At 33.1% G+C, this 19,952-nt stretch overlaps 2 protein-coding genes across 3 annotated transcripts in view; one reads left to right on the top strand and one right to left on the bottom strand.

Annotated features, from left to right (window-relative positions):
- ALA3 (aminophospholipid ATPase 3) overlaps positions 1 to 6,797 on the top strand; it is a 29,349-nt gene extending 22,552 nt beyond the window's left edge. For both annotated transcript variants that reach the window (XM_088209683.1, XM_088209684.1), the window contains 12 exons: positions 997 to 1,139; positions 1,598 to 1,699; positions 1,790 to 1,853; positions 1,946 to 2,158; positions 2,902 to 3,067; positions 3,181 to 3,260; positions 3,359 to 3,598; positions 4,393 to 4,614; positions 4,691 to 4,858; positions 4,962 to 5,324; positions 5,439 to 5,545; positions 6,123 to 6,797. In XM_088209683.1, the coding sequence (XP_088065809.1) occupies positions 997 to 1,139; positions 1,598 to 1,699; positions 1,790 to 1,853; positions 1,946 to 2,158; positions 2,902 to 3,067; positions 3,181 to 3,260; positions 3,359 to 3,598; positions 4,393 to 4,614; positions 4,691 to 4,858; positions 4,962 to 5,324; positions 5,439 to 5,545; positions 6,123 to 6,429 (2,175 nt within the window). In that variant the 3' untranslated portion in view covers positions 6,430 to 6,797. The remainder of the gene's footprint in view (positions 1 to 996; positions 1,140 to 1,597; positions 1,700 to 1,789; positions 1,854 to 1,945; positions 2,159 to 2,901; positions 3,068 to 3,180; positions 3,261 to 3,358; positions 3,599 to 4,392; positions 4,615 to 4,690; positions 4,859 to 4,961; positions 5,325 to 5,438; positions 5,546 to 6,122) is intronic.
- Positions 6,798 to 11,241: 4,444 nt separating this feature from the next.
- On the bottom strand, positions 11,242 to 15,322 carry LOC110822833 (serine/threonine-protein phosphatase PP2A-2 catalytic subunit). The gene is made up of 6 exons (XM_088209272.1): positions 14,782 to 15,322; positions 13,982 to 14,096; positions 12,755 to 12,863; positions 12,598 to 12,675; positions 11,772 to 11,963; positions 11,242 to 11,682 (listed from the first exon to the last, which is right to left on the bottom strand). Exons 1-6 carry the CDS (start codon positions 15,032 to 15,034, stop codon positions 11,509 to 11,511), a joined length of 921 nt encoding a protein of 306 aa, XP_088065398.1. The 5' UTR covers positions 15,035 to 15,322; the 3' UTR covers positions 11,242 to 11,508.
- Between the last annotated feature and the right edge of the window lie 4,630 nt (positions 15,323 to 19,952).

The following is a 19,952-nucleotide window of genomic DNA, read 5'->3' as shown; positions in this document are numbered from 1 at the left end:
ATATGTGGACTCTAGATATCATTGATTTAATCTAGTAAAGTTTTCACACGGATCTTCATGCTTTCACTCCCACTTCGTTTCTCCTATATATCTTGTACCTAATATTGGATAAATTTAGCTGTATGTTATTGAAAGACTTTTGTTTGGTGATATAATGACTAGAAGGTCCTTTTCTTTTGCCCCCGGATTTGGGATTTATATGTATGTATATATATATAGAGAAAGAGAGAATCTGTTTTTTCTTTTTTAATGAAAAGAGAAATATTATTAGATAGAGAAGGAAAAGATACAAAAGAAGGTAATAATATATCCTCCTCCTAAGCCATCAAAAAGAGAAAAAAAAAAAAAAAGAAAAGACAAAAAATCAAAACAATACTGTATCTCAATCCTTCTACAAATTATCTCAAGAAAAAAAAAGGAAAGAAAAAAAATCAAAACGATACCGTACCTCAATCCTTCTACAAATTATCTCAAAGAAAAATCGCTGAAGAATCCATTAGCCTTGGCCTACAAAGAAGAAAAAATTCAATCTGCCCCATTGGAAGGATGGAGGGAAGTGAGAATTGTGGAAACTCTTGCATTCGGTTTCTAGCACAACACCCATAAACTGGCAAAAGAGCTTATCTCAAGAGGATCAGTCTCCTTTGTCCCAACTCTCCTGAGGGATGTAGAGAGGAAACACTCAAGGGTAGGGGGTGCAACCCACATGATGCCAAAGTGTCAAAAGACCTAGATGGAAGTCTGTAGGCCACCTCTCAATGCAAAAAGAGATGGCAATAAGACTTGACCTCCTTGAAATGTACACACACATCCTGACAAAAAGCACGACTGGGTTTGCAAACTTGAACCTGAACAGTTGTGTCGAGTCTGTTCAGAGCAATAGTTGAGATAAAACAGCCAGAGGGAGAATTTTAGCTTTCTGAAATGCATTAATAATGTCTCATTATTGTTGCTGAGTTGTCAACTTCATTGAAGGGTGTCTTTTATTCTGTGTAGGAATTTTTCAGATGCCTTGCCATCTGTCACACTGTACTTCCTGAAGGTGATGAGTCCCCAGAAAAAATCATATATCAAGCTGCATCCCCTGATGAAGCTGCTTTGGTTACTGCTGCAAAGAACTTTGGCTTCTTCTTTTACAGGTTCATTGCTTGTGGGATTTTCTATTTTTCATGAATTCCACAAAAATGACAAGGCAGTTGATCTGCCATGACCACTAACAGCTTTATGTTCTCCTGAAAGAAAAAAAATAAAAAGAAAGGCTAATAATAGTTTATCTAGTGATTTCGTTCTATCTAGCTATCAGGATTCATTACTTGTTAAGTTCACTTGGTAAGGTTCATAGCAGGTTTGTCTTGTCAACAGGGAGATGTCACAGGAATTTGGTGTTTTTTAAAGGATCATGGGAATTTCATTCTAAGGATTAAGGTTTTGCAAAGTTCAGAACTATTAAAACAATGATGGGTCTTATTGTGTGGTATTATGAATCCAACTGTTTGGGATAATATTTGTTCGGTCTCTATTAGCTACCAATCTGCATTGGCTATTCCTCAAGGGGTCGGTCAGCTGCTTTGAGATTGATTGTTTAATATGTTCCCAGGCGTACACCGACTATGATATATGTTCGTGAATCTCACGTGGAGAAGATGGGAAAAGTCCAAGATGTATCTTATGAGATCCTGAATGTTCTTGAGTTCAATAGGTAGGCATGGGTGCACATCATTCTTACTTCTATATCCTCATTTCTGAGTTTCTGGTTTATATTGCTGACATTCTACTCTTACATAACTAGTACAAGGAAGCGCCAATCAGTTGTTTGTCGTTACCCAGATGGTAGACTTGTATTATATTGCAAGGTAACTGTTTCTTCAGGCTTATAGAGAAGGATATAGAGTTAGAGTGGCTGTTGGCAGAGAGATTGACCTAGCTGGCATATGCTCTTTCACAGGGTGCTGATACTGTAATCTATGAGAGGTTGGTTGATGGAAATGAAGATCTGAAGAAAGTAACGAGGGAACACTTGGAACAATTTGGATCTTCAGGGTTACGTACTCTTTGCCTAGCTTATAGAGATTTGAGTTCTGATATGTATGAAAGCTGGAATGAGAAATTCATTCAGGCCAAATCTGCTTTACGGGATCGTGAAAAAAAGTTGGATGAGGTATATTCTTATTGAATGTGTTATTTTACGTGCATGACTTTGGCAGCAATTTCAGGCTTGGTTTTTGTTTCCTGGTATGTTTAGAAGAACATCAAGATTGTTTGCTATCTAAATAATATTGTCACCATATTAAGTATTGTTCTGATAGTGAGACACTTTAAATGAAATATGTGATCATTGACTTCTAATCTGCATATCTTTGTGTCAAGTTATTTTTTCCGTAGCAAGCTTAATGCAAAGTCAAATTACTAGCTTTGTAATTCATGCACTTCTTCGGTCTTTAAGATTATTAATATTTAATATTATCCAAATGCATTCTTTTTGTTACCTCGTGATGTTGTCTCTGCTCTTTATCTTTATACTTCGGAAGAACTATTGTTCATTTTCTTCCTGTTTGCAGTTTTATGAACTGTTCATGAACTATGTTCATTTGGATATATTCCATATCATACACATTCTTCTGCAAAGTATATCTATGACAAACTGTCATTTGAGTAACTGCTTATGGATTGGTAGCATGCAGTTTTGGCTAGTCAAATTTGAAGAAGTTTTTGAAATTAATTATGTTTTAGTTGTCGAAAGATTAGCAGAACTAGAAATGTGAAAGACTTTACTCATGTGATCAGGAACTTCATTGAAAGAGTCTTCTCTTAAATATACTGAGAATGTTAGTATCTGATGCAAAAGAGCCCTTTAATATGTGCTTTTTTGTGTGTCAAGTTAAGGTATTATTATATGTGTAGGTGGCAGAACTTATAGAAAAGGATCTTATTTTGATTGGATGCACTGCAATTGAAGACAAGCTTCAAGAAGGAGTACCAACTTGTATAGAGACACTTTCTAGAGCTGGAATCAAGATCTGGGTGCTAACTGGTGACAAGATGGAAACAGCAATAAATATAGCTTATGGTCAGATATTTTTCTTCAAATGTTAAATACTTTTTCCTCTATTTTTCCTTGAATTGTTATATTTTCTGTTTCCATTCTTTTTAGGATTCTTACTTTGCTTTAATCTGTTGCAGCATGCAACTTAATTAACAATGAGATGAAACAATTCATCATCAGTTCTGAAACTCATCTTATTAGGGAAGCTGAAGGCAGGGTAAGCACTTACATTAGCTAGCATGTCTTAGATGCATGAGGCCTTACATTTCGTTTTCTTTTTCCGGTTATAAATACTGATCAAATAACTATTATCAGGGAGACCAAGTAGAAATTGCACATGTTATTAAGGAAGAAGTCAAGAAAGAGATGAAGAAGTGTCTTGAGGAAGTGCAGCATTACTTAAGAACTGTATCTGGACCAAAATTAGCACTTGTAATTGATGGAAAGTGTTTGATGCATGCATTAGATCCAAGTTTACGTGTAACACTTCTCAACTTGAGCTTGAATTGCTCTTCAGTTGTATGCTGCCGAGTTTCTCCTTTACAGAAAGCACAGGTAAAAGTCCTTGAAGGTAACTTAAATGAAGTATTACACATTTCATCAATGAGTTGGACTTAGATTTATCCCTCATTCCCTCCCTTCGCCTTGATTGCTTTATAATTTTTTCCTTAGTTTAAAGAACAAAGTAATAAGAAACATGGTAAAAGAATCTGATTTGCCTTGACAGTTCTTGTCGTGCTAGATACAAAATTGAAGTCTTTTAATGTGAATCCATATTCTGGTCTTAAGATTCCTCTAGGGATTTAAAATATTATAATGATCTATTATTTCTATGGACACTAAATTTTGAAACTGGTTGACCTTAACAAAGTAGAGAAGAAAATCTGGAGTAGAAAAAACTAAACTGAATTTTGATTAATCTCCTACTTAAATCACAGCACTCATGAACTTCCTTCAAGTTGTGCATGACAGGAGAAAAAATCAGAAAAAGAAGGTACTTTGCTGACATACTTAAGCAATCTAAAACTCTACGTTAACCTTTCCTAATTAAACTTATACTCCAATATAAGAAACTGTCATCCTAATGACTATTTAAACTAAGTAACATTGGACAAAAAGATAATTCTAGATATTGACAACAAAAATGCCTAAGACTAACAGAAACTAAGGTTTGAAACTTGAGTTTTGACATTTTGATTCTTGCCTCGCTAGCAAGATCATCTGAACAAACTTCTGAGGACTAAAGTTCAGATAGGTAAAATAAATGTTGAACAGAAACTTTTCAATGTTATAAGTTTATCATTTTGGAGGTTCAGTATTGTTATATTAAGTCTTGTTGCTATTTGCAGGTGACAAGTCTTGTCAGAAAAGGTGCCCACAAGATTACACTTAGTATTGGTGATGGTGCCAATGATGTTAGCATGATTCAGGCTGCTCATGTTGGAGTTGGAATTAGTGGGTTGGAAGGGATGCAAGCTGTGATGGCTAGTGATTTTGCAATTGCTCAGTTTCGATTTCTTACAGATCTACTTCTTGTCCATGGTCGTTGGTCGTATCTTAGAATATGCAAGGTGACTTGTCCTTCTACCTCCCAACTTTACTACTATCAATCTGTATGATTACTGTAGAAAAATTTTAATGTTGCAGGTTGTGACATACTTCTTCTACAAGAATCTTACATTTACGCTGACTCAATTTTGGTTCACGTTTCGAACTGGATTTTCTGGTCAAAGATTCTATGATGATTGGTTCCAATCATTGTATAATGTTGTATTTACTGCCATGCCAGTGATCATTCTTGGGCTTTTTGAAAAGGTATTCGAAATTCGGATATTGATTCTTGTAAAATTTATGCCTGTTGGCTTGTATTTCTTGCTTCTAATCAATGGAGAACTCTTTTGCCAATATAATTTGCCAGGATGTTGGTGCTTCCCTTTCAAAGAAATACCCTGAGCTGTACAGGGAGGGAATAAGAAATGCCTTTTTCAAATGGAGAGTTGTGGGGATATGGGCTATCTCTTCTGTGTACCAGTCTCTAGTATGCTATCACCTTGTGACCTCTTCCAGTTATGATAGTAAAAGTTCGTCAGGAAAAATATTTGGTCTATGGGATGTCAGCACATTAGTTTTCACTGCTGTTGTTATAACTGTCAATTTGCGAATTCTTATGATGAGTAATACAATAACAAGATGGCATAATATCACTGTTGGAGGAAGCATTCTAGCATGGTTCATTTTCATTTTTATATATTCAGGGATTATGACTCCACATGATAGAAATGTAAGTCCACTATTGTATTCTCTTTACCCGTTCCCTCTTTTTCTCTCTCTTTACCTTTACCTCTATGCCCCTTCTCTCCTGTTGCTGACTGCTTCTTTTTATCCTTCACTGCAGGAGAATGTTTATTTTGTCATATATGTCCTAATGAGCACATTCTACTTCTATGTTGCACTGCTTTTAGTTCCTACAGTTGCCCTTCTGGGAGATTTCATTTACCAAGGGTACGGAAAACACAATGCGCCAGTTATACTCTAAATCATGTTCGGTTAATGCACAGTGAAACTTGCTCTTTGCCTATTTTTATGAAGTTTAAGGATTGTTAGTCGTCAAGCTTTAGTCACTTTTCTGGCATGCAATCCCAGATTTATTTCTAAATACACATGGTCAGAAGCAGGAATTACTTTAGGGGTATACTTATTATGCTTAGAGTAGCTGCTTTAGTTGTTAAAAGGATTTGCCTCTAGGGAGATACAATCCTTTATTTGTGAGTTTACACCACTTTCTATAATATGCTATTAGTTACAGGTTCTGGTGTAAGGCTAGGCCTTATTTCATTGTGTAATCTTTGGTGAGCTTTCGCATCTAACCATAGATTAGTAATTTTATTAGTTATTAATTGGACGTGGGGCCATATACGGGCCAGTTTTTGCAGACAGCATTCAGTATAAGATGCATGCCTGCATGTCGACCTTCATAAAGCCCCTCTTTTTAAATCTCTTTTAGAAATACATATTTTATGATGTGACAGTTGCACTATTTCGTTGGAATTCTAACTCTTTTCTGTTGATTTTGATGCAGCATTGAAAGATGGTTCTTTCCCTATGATTATCAGATTATTCAGGAAATCCACAGGCATGAACCTGATGATAATAGTAAGGCAGAGAAATTGGAGATTGGAAACCAACTTACACCTGAAGAGGCAAGAAGCTATGCTATTGCGCAACTTCCGAGGGAAATATCAAAGCACACTGGCTTTGCCTTTGATTCACCAGGCTATGAGTCATTTTTCGCTTCACAGTTAGGTATATATGCTCCACAAAAAGCATGGGATGTTGCTAGGAGAGCCAGCATGAAGACACGGCCAAAATTACCCAAGAAGAATTAAATAGAATGGTTGACTGTATATTATTCTTTTTGCCATTTTGACAGACGGTTTTAGAGAAGTTTGTATAAAAGTAGCAGTTCATGTTTTTGTTCTCCATATATTTTCCCACATTTGCTTCCACTTCGTCCATTTATTTATTATTAGAGACAGACTGGAAGGAAATCTAAAGCAAAACAAGAACTTTGGATTTGAAGGCGTAATTGCAGATGAGAAGCTTTCTTTTTTTGTTTTTGGGAATTCATTTCAGATTGTATATCAGTTAGCTTAGTTGTTGAAATTTGGAGACAAAAACATGCGAAGATAATTTTGTATTTTAGCTGTAAATTACTATATTCTTTTTATTAAACGAAGCCTCGGTTCCTGTGTCATTGTTGGTATTTTTTTTTTGGAAATAGCGTTACAGTTGGTACTTGACAATAGCATGTACACGTGTGTGTGTGTGAATACGTATTTTCAAATTGAATCGAGCTAACAAATATCGCATTTCCTTCCAAAAAAATTGAAGTATCTTTTTGTTCTTCTCCCAAATTAGATTGAAGTTATATTTTCTTCTGTCTTGATTCATTTGCTATGCAACCAATAGGTAATTTGTTCATATGCTACTAGCATGAATAGATATATGACATATACATATGTATATATATATACATGTTTACGTATGTTTAGGGTAACAATCACATGCATACTTCTGATGAAGTGTTCTATAATTCGAGTCATATACCGTATTCCCTCTGCAACCTTATCAGCTATCAAAATTTGAAAACCAAGACATCATCTTGCTCATTCATATTGCATGCTCATTAAATTTACGTAATAATAGTCAATAAAGAAAATTATAAATTTCTCTCTATATATTTTCAACCTTTCCCAAGAAACGTTTAAACCAATTTAAACTTTTTAAACTATAAGGAGATTAAATTATTTTGAGTGTAATTGTTGTGTGTTTTCACATTCATAGGTTCACGTGCATTTAAATGGATTAAATCTAAAATTACAATTATATTTTATTCTTACTATCTTTGTGCTTCACCATTTTAGCCTATTCCCCTCTCATGTTGCTCCACTTTGGCAGTGTGCCAATATTTGTCATCTCCTTTGTCAATGGGGTGAAAGATATCATGAAAATCCATGATATCATCTTATCAAATAGATGTAAATGAAGAATCTTCGAGAAGCTTACTTACAATCGAAAAGATGCGATTATGGTATTTTATGGTCAATATTAGAGATAATTGAAGATCACATGTATTGTATATTTTTTCCGTATCAAATATATTTGGCATTTGTAGAAAGTAAAGAAAGAAGATACTCCAATTTTAATAAAAAAAGATTCAAAAATCTTGTTATTCATCTATCAATATGAGTCAGACTTTTGAAATGCTAGTAAATGACTTAGTGAGTAGAGTATTTTTGAGAAGGAAATATAATGAGATGAAGGAAGGGAGAAGAAGTTCAGAGACTTTCAAGAGAGATTTGGTGAGTTGATTGATATATTTTGTATAGATGATTATATCCTATAACATTCTTGGGGGAATCATGTTAATGAATATTAAATATTAAAGTTGAGAAAATAATAAAAGAACTCGAAATTCTTTTAAGAAAATAATTGAAGAATATATGAACTGTCTCAAAAGAAAAGTACAAGCAATGACCATGGTGATATTGAAGAAACAGTTATGAAAGATTTCGTAGACGTCTTGTTTTGGATGCAAAGAAAAAATAATGTTGGATTTCCTACTAATAAAGTTATTATAAAAAAGAAAGTACAAGTAATGATTTTCTTGGGTGAGTCGCATTAATGAATATTAAATATTAAAATTGATAAAATAGTAAAAGAACTTGAAATTTTTTTAAGAAAATAATTAAAGAATATATGAATCGTCTCAAGAGAGAAGTACAAGCATAGACATCTTACTTTGGATGCAAAGATAAAATAATGTTTAGATTTCCTATTGATAAAGTTATCATAAAGACTTTGATCTTGGTAATGACAATTATTGATCAATCATATTTTTTAGCAACTATCATATTACTTTTTACATCAAAAGAATATTTTAGTATAATTTGGATTGTAAAGAATATATTTCCCAATTACAAAGCACTTGTGTAAATAAATACATTATATGTTTATTGTAGAAACTGATATAATATATATAATTATGATAAAATTCTTAAGGCACCCTAAAGCTTTGAATGAATCGGAGAATGAAATTAGAATAATGACAGAAGATGAGTTATATGTAAAAAAAAAGATGATTTGGGTAAAATAAATTATTTGAAAGCACTAATCAAAAGGATCACTGGAGAAATAAATACAAAAAGCTATAATATTACTATTAGAACTCAAGTTTTGACTAATGCTTGAACAATTAGAAGAAATTTTATAGCATAGAAAGAGACTGAAGAGTTCAAATTAGAGAAATTTTTAAGGACTTTTATAAATTTTAAAAGACTTGACTTTTAGATTATTCTATTTAGAATAAGAAAAATGGTTAGTCTGCTGTCTAATTTATAACTATTATTATTGAATTTGCATTAGCAAATATTGTGTACAAGTTTAACCAGACATTTTTCTGTTGTGAAGTAAGAGAACAAGAGGCTGATCTGACTAAATTCATGGTGATTAAAACAAATAGAAAATTTTATCTTTTTGTTTTTTCTATATCAACTTCCGCTTTAAATTGTGTCCATTAGATATTTTGTGGTAAATATGCTATGTTATTTAAATAAAAGTTATAATTAGTTTAGCTATAGAAATCTTCTAAAATTTGATTTAATGGAATTTATAATTACTTCAAATTTTGAAAAGGTTTTTTTGTAATTTTCTTAAATTTTGTATATGTAATGATTATCTAATAAACATTTTCTTTAATGAAATAGAGGTAAACTATGGAATTCTTGAACGAAATTTTTTTCATATATTTAAAATGTATCAATCTAATAAGATATTTCTCATTTATGTACAGACAAAATGAGTAGATATCAAAGTATAGGGATCAAAGAAAATGTTGCAAGTTGCCAAATAGGAAATGCATAAGAATGATAATAGCACGAACAGTAAATGCATTATATATATGTACGCATATATATTATTGCAAATGAATATGATAGAACAACTTGGTGAGGTTGCTTATTTAGATCTTCTTGTGAATGATCAATTGTAGGAGAGACTGAAGAGTTTACAAAATGTTGATTCTCTCTATTTTCTCTAACTCTAACTCTTGTTCCTTTTTTTTTTCTTTTTTCTTTTTTTTTTTGTGTGTTAATCAATCTAAGAAGTTTTTCTCCCCATTCTTTATAATTTTCAAGTTTAAGATGAGAGGGTTTGGGCTGGCAATGCACCCATGAATATATCCTTCCTCGTGTGATCTCCATCTTACCTTTATAATGAGATGATTCTTAATAACTAGTAGGTTAATTCAGGAGTATAAATAATTTTTCAAAATTTATAAAAATAAAATTTAAAATGTCCCAGTCATATTAGTAAAATTTATCAATTCATCTATTTTTCCAAAACACTTTGATAGTTTTTTTTAATGTAAATTGTGGTTGCAATTAACTTCAAAATTTAAAAACAAAACTAATGCACCATATATTGAATTTTTCATTGAAAAGGTCTTGTACTTGTAATTTTAGTAATTTTGGCCTCGTTATCCATAATAAAAATGCTGATTTAGATCCCATTAATCATAATAGTTGAAGACAATTTTGACCCAATGATGGTTTTGATCCCCAAAATCATTATTTTCATTCACACTTTATTGACTTTGCAACCAAAATGTTGTCAAGTCCACATCTAATTTCATGTTCATGAAAATGAGTCCCTAAGCAGGAAAATCAAATATGAATCTTTTCAAGGCAAACAAACAATGCTCCAGCATTGATTGAAGGTTTCACCCAGAGCATAACTTTCTTCAATTAAGGAAAAAAAAAAAAAGAAAAAAAAAAAAAGAAAAAAGAGAAACGAGATTTGTCTTGAACAAAAAAAAAAGGCCTTAGACACAAAAAGAAAATAATAATAATGTAAGATACCTTGGACAAGTGTCAGCTAGAGTTGCAATGGACAAACTTTCATGGATATAAAGATTTGATTGGAGTATTAAATTTAATTACTCAAATATCATAATGGTATTTTCTCTACGCAGTTCCACCATCGCATCCCTAGGGTTTAGGTGGCATTATTTACGTCATTAGTTAATTTACTTGGCGATTAATTATTGGATATTATATGTTATTGTCTGTCACGCACGCCTATTTTATATTACTGTCAAATTTAGAAATGAAAGTAAACAAAACTTAAACCAAATCTAGTTATAATCATATTAAAAGCTAAGCTCAAGGACTTAAATATGAAGTACTCTTTAAATTAAGTCGTTCAAATATCCTGCAGGGGGAATATGCATTCTCTATCCTCTTAAGCGAAAATATTTGCCTGCCAACTGCAAGTGTCTTGAAAGCTGCATTCTCTATGTTGAAGGAGAAGGGGAGGGGAGGAAACCCTGTAAATAGTGAAAAATAAAAATAAAAAGTAACCATACAACAAAATTGTGGGTACTACCATCATATCGTCCGCACAGTTGACAGTCGTAGTTCTGGGAACATACTAGCTTTCAGGATTCAAGAAAGAGACCAAACCGAAGAGCTGAACAACTTAAGCTTTGTGAATTTCCAGACCTCTCCATGACATAAAATGCATAAGCAGCTGGGGAGCATCTTATAATTATACTACAAATACTGGCAGTATGGTATATTTTTTGCAATGGAGGAAAATTTTTTCAAAGAATTTCTGCTTTTCAGTTGAGAATTTTAAAATTACTTACTGAACAAGATATAAAAATGTTATTGCCGCTTCCTCCTCTTGAAACATATACAAGATAACAGGCCATTGGTGCCTTTGTCAATACTCCTGTGAGTTCCTTGACCACATCAACAAAGCAGCAGCAGCACAAACTCCAAACAAAAGAATGATGTTGTCGAGCAACCTCAATTTAAAACAACAAAAGCTCCTCCTTTTTTAGGACACATCTACAAGGATACAGCAGCAAACAGAAATTACAAACCAGCACTGAATTATAAAAATTACAAAAAATAATCAGGGGTCTTGCGTGTTGTGTCCGGCTCAATTTGCCGGGGTGCAGGATCAAATTGAAGGAAATTCTGGTCCATATTCTCTCCAATCTCTAAAATAGCTGCCATGTTCCCACATCGGTAACAATAGTTTGGGGCACTAAATACGGTCACCACATTTTTATCCTGAGGAAGCAACTAAAAATGTTAGCTAACGAGAAACAATGAAAGAGTCTGCAACAAAACAAGAGTAAGTTTCCTTTATCTTCACATACCTGACACCAATTGAATCCTTCCATGACAAGCTGATGGGCCCTTGATATTAGGGTCAGCCCATTGGTATGGTTGAAATGAGCTGCAATATCCTGTCCAAACGTATAGCCAGCACCACGAGGAGAGATTCCCCACCCACAGCGGTCATCAGGATCGGACCACAAGAGATCACACATTGGTCCTTCATGTGGAACCTACAAATAGAACAACACAGACAAACATTACATCCCAAGTCAATTGGATTTAACAAATTAATTTAACAATCTTATGGACCAAGGGAACTGAATCATGGGTTATAGTTTCCTTGCCATTCACAGATGACTATTACCTAACACACATATATCCAATTCAGTATCTTGCCAAAAAATAATTATTCCATTGCAGAATTATTTTGTGAATATAGGTAACAAAATTGTCCCACATCCAAATACTTAAAACATACAACATTGGAAATTCACAAGCACGGATTGCTTAAGAATAATGACAAGACTCTTTACACCCAGGAGTCAAAAGAAGGCATTGTAGAAAGGGTATATCACAATGTGCATGTGGTCAGGGGAGAACAATGCTTTGTTTCAGCATAACAAACAAGGCATTGCTGAATCATTCAAAGCTCAAGACGACATCAAGTTAACAAGTCAGCTGGGCCTATAAAGATCTTATAAAGTGATACTGGTTGGCAGTTCATGATTTCTCCAAAGGTAGCCTCAGTGATAATATAATAGTAGATGTCCAAGCTCTATGTCATAATTTTGAGGACTAATATTTTTAATGTTAGAAATTAGACATATATTTGAAGAGAATATCTGACAAGTGAAAACATGATACCTCCTGTATACGGTCTAAGGCTCGAATATTGTCGAGTGTATCCAGAGAAGGTGAAAGTCCTCCATGCAAACAGAAAATCTGCAAAGCATCATTAACATCAAAAGCAGTAGGGCAATTAATCCAGATTAAGACAGAATATAGCTGGTGTAACTCAGACCTGACTCTCGATGAGGGCTGTAAGAGGAAGATAATCAAAAAGATCCGTAAAATACTTCCAGACATTTGCATTTCCATATTTTCTCAAGCATTCGTCATAAAAACCATACCTGAAAAAGGAAAGGAAAAAAACCCTAAAAAATGAGATCTATTCCAATAGGTAAGTGTTGTATTCCCCCACGAAAGAAATTTTGCTTACAGATAAGACAGACATCTAGTTCAGCAATCAACTTAACCATAATAATTTTTTCAATCCTTATAGCTCTCATCCATGATACTTCCATATGTGTTTGATACCACATGCAAAATCATCAGAAATGGGAATATTCTCTGGACCAAAACAAGAAAATTCAACTACAACAGCTAAACAGACTTTTCATTAACACACAAAGCATTCAAATAAAATCCATATGACATGACCAGAAAGAATAACATAAATGCCCCGAGATTAAGTGCCAAAGATCATTGGTAACCTAGTAAAGTTTGTCATATGGAGAAATCATAAATGGAAATCGAGTGGCTTTTCAGAAAGAAACAGTATAGCAGCACTGCGTATATGATATCCAAATAATAATAACCAATTAAAGCATCAAACATGAAAGGACAGTAACTGTTAATATTTCCCTCTATCTGCTTATTTATACACGAGTTACCGAGTGAGAGAGAGAGAGAGAGAGAGAGAGAGAGATTTGAAAAACCAAATAACATCATAAAACTCACAAACTGCAGATAAAGGTACATTGCCTCATTACTTCAAGATATCAATGAGACAATTTTGAAAATGAACATAAACTAAAATCCTGGTGCAAAAGAAGCTACAAAAGAAACTTCAATAGCAAGTTGATCGGTTAATTCAATAAGAAATAGGAGCTAACACTCTATTTCAGTGGTACAGTCATATAAACTGGCAAGTGTTCCATTCCATTATGGATAGCGACAGAAAGGAGGTGAAATACACTGAATATAAGACATATCCAGTAACTCTCAACTCATGATATCAAAGATATCCTACTAAAACACATAATTCACGGCGTTATTTCAATTCATTCACCATGACATGACTCCTAACTCCTAAGACCTTGCAAGTAAATCAATAGAGACTTTACATATAGGATAGAAACAGAACCTGGTTCACAAGAACTAATAAGAACTCCTTATTCCTTAGACCAGTACAGGACTTTACATTTCCAGAAATGATGAGAAACCCAGTCTATAAGGAAAATCTTACACTTGCGTAATTTGTCGGCTCTCATGATTCCCTCTAAGGATTGTAATTCTGTCCCTGTAACGAACCTTCAGAGCCACTAAGAGTGTTACTGTCTCCACTGAATAGTATCCACGATCTGCATACATGTAACCAAGATGATGAGAAGATGCTAGGACATTCATTAACTCAAACCATTAAACAGTATTAGAAAATTTGCACTGCTTGCTACTTTGTGATTCGTAATCAGAAAGAGAAAATAATCTAAAATTTGAAGGCAATTAATCATATGCATGATTATGGGTTTGCCTCAGGCATGGTTGAGCCAGGTCCAGTCAATAGAAATTCCATAAATCATAAAAATATATAGAAAGGAGAAAAACTAGACCGATTTGGAGTCAACCTAAAGAGTTAGTATGAAGTATGACACCAACCCACATAATCTTCTTCGCAGTGCAAGTATAACGTTTAAAAGTAAAAATGCTACGGCGCTTATAAACTATAGCAGTGAAGACAATCCTGTAAGAGTAATTAGAAGTAATACGCTAATTAAGTTAACAAAAGTTGCAGTAGATCCAAATTGAGGGAAAATAAAGCCATAAACTAATTGTCGATTAATCAGACAGATAAAGCAGATTTAGCCAACACCTTGACAAAAGAAATATCCTAAAAATTTTGAAAACAACAAAAACAGTATCATAGATCCACTGAAAAGATCTTCAGGATTGGCTTAACAATGAAAGATTACAAAAAGAATCAAGTTAAAGGGAAAAAGAATTCAAAAGCAATGAAATTGTCATTACAAAATAGAGTAAGCGACATACCTACATAATCGCCCATGAAGAGATAGTTGGTGTCAGGGGCGTTGCCGCCAATCCTGAAGAGCTCGATGAGATCATAGAACTGGCCATGAATATCACCACAAACGGTGACGGGGCACTTGACGGGCTGCACGTTCCACTCCTCCACCAAAATCGCCCTTGCCTGATCGCAGAGCGTCTTCACCTCCGACTCTGAGAGCGGCTTGCAATCCATCAGCTGCTCGATCTGACGGTCCAGATCCCCGTGCGCCGGCATCCTCCCTTCGATCCTACAGTCACCGATCCCTTCTCCTCCTTGGCGTTCCTTCCTTCCAATATCTGTCTTTCCCCAAGGAAAAGGCAATCAAACGATTATCGAAATCGATCTGTGGAGGAAGTTGCTAGGGTTAGGGTTTGGTCTTGCAGATCGGGCTGGCCTCGTTCTCGATCTATCTAACATCACTCGCTGTTCCTCTCTATCTCGCTTGCTGAGAAATGTAGAGATGCGAGGAAAAACTTCAGAAATTACGTAATTTTGTATTATATCAACGGCTTTTCTCGCTGTGAGTTAAAAAAAAAAAAAGAAAAAAAAAAAAAGAAAAATACACAACGAAAAAAAAGAAAAGAAAATTTGAGAGGAAGGAGCCTTGAAATGAAACTCAAATGCAAATGGAATTCATTTCAGAAATGAAATTGTGTTTTCCCAATCTTTTATTAATTTTTTTGGGTTAATTTAATTTCTTATCGTCAATGAATATTGTAAAGAACGAAAAACTTTCTCTCTCCGGTGGCTCCGCCGAGTCAAAATCATCCAAAAGTTTGACACGTAATTTTTAGCTTTTAATTTTAAAAAATAATTAAAAATACCCGCTAATCCTAATTCCTTAAAAAAATAAACGAAGAATAAAAATAAACCGGTAGCGGCTTGGCTGTGTTTTAAATGAGAGTATATCATTACACCTTTAAAAATTGTAATTACCAATTAGTTTGTTAATTAAAAAAATTATGTTAATATGATTTCGTATTTAACCCAATTCTCAAAAAAAAAAAAAAAAAAAAAAGGAAAACGAAGAAATATTAAGTCAATCGTTGATTCAGTCAAAAATAATAATAATAATAATAATAAATATTGATTTGACTTATTTTTAAAGATTAAATGTTTATTTAATTTAGTTGTTCAAAAAGATACATCTCCAAATAAATTGATTTACTTATATCTCACCTCAAGCACAAAATAACACTCGCAACACGTTCATCAAATTGTAATATGGTGATAAAATAATAATATTTAAACCCAAAAACAAATTATTTTACCATCAAGCACTTAGCAACCTATTTTACATGAGCTTCTTTTAGAGAAGTTTTAGTGTACTTATTAGGAATATAGAATAAATTATTAAATTAATTTCTAAATTTTAATATTATTAGAATTTAATTCTTAATAAAATTTATTCTCATAACATCTTTTATTTGTTTTATATGCTAATTTTTTTTAATTACGTAATGAAAAAGACTTAAAATGATTATGTTATGTTTGTACATTTTGAAAGCAATTCAAAATATGATTTTGTTAATTAAATAAAAAACTAGAGAGAAAAAGTTGTTTTTTATTGTTTATTAATTTAATTAATTAGTGAAATTATTTTTTAAACTATTTTTTAAATCATTCAAATATATATATATATCTATATATATATCTATTTGCGAACTTTAAAAAAAAGTATAAATAATTTAGCATTTGAAATAAATATAAAATATAGGTGACTAAATTATAACAAAAAAAATATTATAAATTAAATTGTAACGAGTATCAAATTTCGATAACTAATTTTTCAGTTGTAAATGAGTTTTAAAATAATCAAAAAAATATAATTATGACCCTACTGGTAAATATAATATATGACTTGGTAAGGTATTTCATTCATAACATAATGTTGATTACTTTCAAATCTTTAATCTCATGTTAAAATATACAACTATTCAAATTATACTTATAATATCCGGACCTGAAATTTAGTTTGGGATTAATTTTAATACCTTAAATATATAAAAAAATATTTTTTTAAATTAATTTATTTTAATTTTTTTGTTGAATTTATAGAAAAAATAGGTTATAGATAAAATTGAAAATAATTTTGAAAAAAATGAGTAAAATTTTAGGTTCGAGAGTTGTTTCTGAAAGAAAATTGAAAACTAAGAGTCAGAGTGTAAATAAAAAAAAATTTGCCACGTAAGACCATCCAGTTAGTAACCCCGACGAACCCGAGTACATTGCATGGCAGGGCACGCTGACGTTGATGCCATGCGGGATGCCACACAGGAGATCCGCATGCCCCGCGATCGAACGGTCTAGAATCAATCTTGCTCGCGTGGACGACCTGGATTTGTTCCCCCTTTAAACTCGATTGGATGGTCGAGATTAAATCGCAATGAACGGTCCATATTCATTTTTTCTTTAGATACGATCAAGCGATCGAGATCAAACACGATGAACGGCCCAAATTAACACGAGATGTGTATAAATATTTCACATTACACTGAACCCAAACCCTAGTCGCCAGCCTCCTGCAAGAGAAGAAAAATCAGTCGTCGGAGAAGGGAGCCGGCCACCGACCGCACCGCATCAGAGCCACCTCTAACCGCCAAAAAAGGTAAAAATTCTCTCATCCACTCGAAATTTAATTCTGAGCACCCTCATGGCCAAATCAGAGCAAAAAGAATGGCGGGTGAGCCAAAAACTGACTGGCAAAGTCCGGCGGCGCCGCCACGGGCAACACTCACAACCTTCTCCGATGAGCCCCTTCTCACTTCCCGTTTCGTGCGATTTTTCCACCGTTGTGTTCATCGTTCTGTTTTTTATAGGTTGACTGAAGAAAAACTCTCAGCCGTGAAAGTGAGCCGACGGAGCTGCCGCACCTGAAAAACTCCACTGCTTGTATATATCCGTTTTCTGATTTTTTTTCAATCAATCGAGACCCCTTAACGTGATTTTTTCGCAGTGATACGTATAAATCCGGCTGAAATTAGCCAAAAACAGCCAAGTCGAAGCAAATCGCTGCTGCAGCTGGTGGTGCTGTCACTGGAGCACGGCTGTGCCACTATACCATAAATTATTTTTTTACCAATTTTGGATTCCTATGGTATTTTTAGGTATGTGACAAGTATTTTTAATTTTGCAAGGATAATTCAAAAAATTTTTTGGGGACCGCCAGGAGGCGCAGTAGAAAGTTTAATGTTACGGACACCGATTCGGGTAAGGGCCCCACACAATTTACTCCGTTATGATAAATTGAAACTTAATAATTAATAATTATATATTTTTATGAAAATTAGAGAACTCTAAGAATAATTACATGTCACTATTGGAGGCTGAACCAGTTAGTTCACAGTCGTTTCGATTTTCTATTTATTTTTCTATATTATATATATTTGTTTACTATTATACTGTGCGTAACTCAATTGATGATTTTTAGAGTCTTTTTGGTTATTTTATTATTTTTCTATATCATTGGTTTTTTGGCAGTGTGAAACTATATTGTTGTTTAAGTATACGGTGAGTATAAAATGAGATATATTTATTGCATGGTTGATTTTTATGCTGACAGAAATATGTATAGAAAAGACTTACTGGGTACCCAGAAAAGGGTAGACGGATCCGGTATATAGGGAACCCTACTGTGAACGTTACTTCAGTCGAACGGGCCTAAGAAGTTCTTTACCAGGAAGGTTTGGGAAGTCCTTATTATGTATGGAATGTAAACCGTAACTCTATTATTTTGTTTCCGTATTTAAATTATGATTTTATTTTATTCAAGTTTCGGGGCCTTTACTGTACTTATTATTGATATTTTCAAAATTATGTATGTAATAGCTCAACATAAACATTGTCTTTCTTCTATTCACTTTACATGAAAATATGTAGAATGATTGGTCTCTTTGATTGATGCTACTCGTGTTTGTAGGTTGAAGAGATCATTTTATGATTTTTTTTTTGTTTTTTGTGATTTTAGACTTGAGCCTCATGTTTTCTTATTCATTTCAAATCTGATGACGTCATTGCCTACTTCTGGGTGTAGGTTTATGACTTACTTTTTATAAACAAAAAGTTAAATTAATTTTCTTTGACTATGCAGTACCAATTAAATATTTTTAATTAAAGATACATATCACTAATATTACTTCTTTATAATTGATGTTATTCAAATAAATAAAATTTATTTTTTGAGTTGGTACCAGTATATATATGTGATCTTCTTCAATATACAACGATGTTTACTACCAAGCAAATTAGGTCCTTATGTTTACTTCATTAAAATTGAAAATCTGAGATGACAACTCCAATAATGATGCCAAGCAAAGGGGTTTAAAACACATCTCTCGGAGTTTAACACAAAACCCAATTATCTTATTTCTAAGAAAGTAAAATATAATCGATGGTTGATACACCTATTGCAATTTCATGATCAAATCTTCCTTCTTAATTGTGTCATCTCCATCTCCAAAACTTTAGTAATCTACAGTGCTAAACCATTTTTTAGTTATATAAAACATATATCTCTTAATTATCATTTTTATAAGGGAACATATCCAAAATAATAGTCTACACATTTACGATTATTTGTTTAACAATTGGTAATACCCAGCTAAGCAAAAGAAAAGAAAATAATAATAATAATAATAAAATCTGCATATAATTAATTAAAAATAAAAAATGAATAGTTGGAAGCAAAAGAAGGGAAAGAAAAAATAGAAAAGAGCGTGGCAGACCGAACCGAGGGTCTTTACGTGCGATGAACTTGCCAAAGAAGAAGTTTGTGCACGTGGTGGAGGAAGGATTTACGTGCAGCCAAAGAGGAAGCATGCAGTGGCCATAGTTCATGCCAGAGGAGAGAAAAAGTAGTTGCGGGGAAGAAAAGAGAGAAAATAAAAGAAGAAAAAAACAAGAGAGAAAAAAATAGAAAAGAAAGAAAAAAAAAGAGGAAGAAAAGAAAAGAAAAAAAAAAGAGAGAAAAAATACATCTCATACATACTTAGCTCAAAATATCTAATATTCATGAGATATGCCAAAATTCTAAAAAAATACCCACTAAAAATAAAATAATTAACATTCGAAATAAAATAAAAATTGAACAACAATCTCCTAGCAAGTCTTTCACTGTTTAGGAGTGGGGTTCTGAATATCATAATCTGGAAGA

This window comes from Carica papaya, chromosome 8, assembly GCF_054855325.1.
Source record: "Carica papaya isolate Zhongbai chromosome 8, ASM5485532v1, whole genome shotgun sequence".
NCBI classification, from domain to species: domain Eukaryota; kingdom Viridiplantae; phylum Streptophyta; class Magnoliopsida; order Brassicales; family Caricaceae; genus Carica; species Carica papaya.
Note: the sequence above shows the minus strand (reverse complement) of the source record. Positions and strands in the feature narration are given on the sequence as shown.

What these genes read in the sequence shown, in the direction of transcription:
- LOC110822833 (XM_088209272.1), bottom strand. Translation starts at nt 15,034, where the DNA reads ATGCCGGCGCACGGGGATCTGGACCGTCAGATCGAGCAGCTGATGGAT. An exon ending in CTTCATGGGCGATTATGTAG is followed by an intron (nt 14,097 to 14,781) that starts GTATGTCGCTTA and finishes ACATGTATGCAG; the next exon opens with ATCGTGGATACTATTCAGTG. An exon ending in CCTTAGACCGTATACAGGAG is followed by an intron (nt 11,964 to 12,597) that starts GTATCATGTTTT and finishes TTCTATTTGTAG; the next exon opens with GTTCCACATGAAGGACCAAT.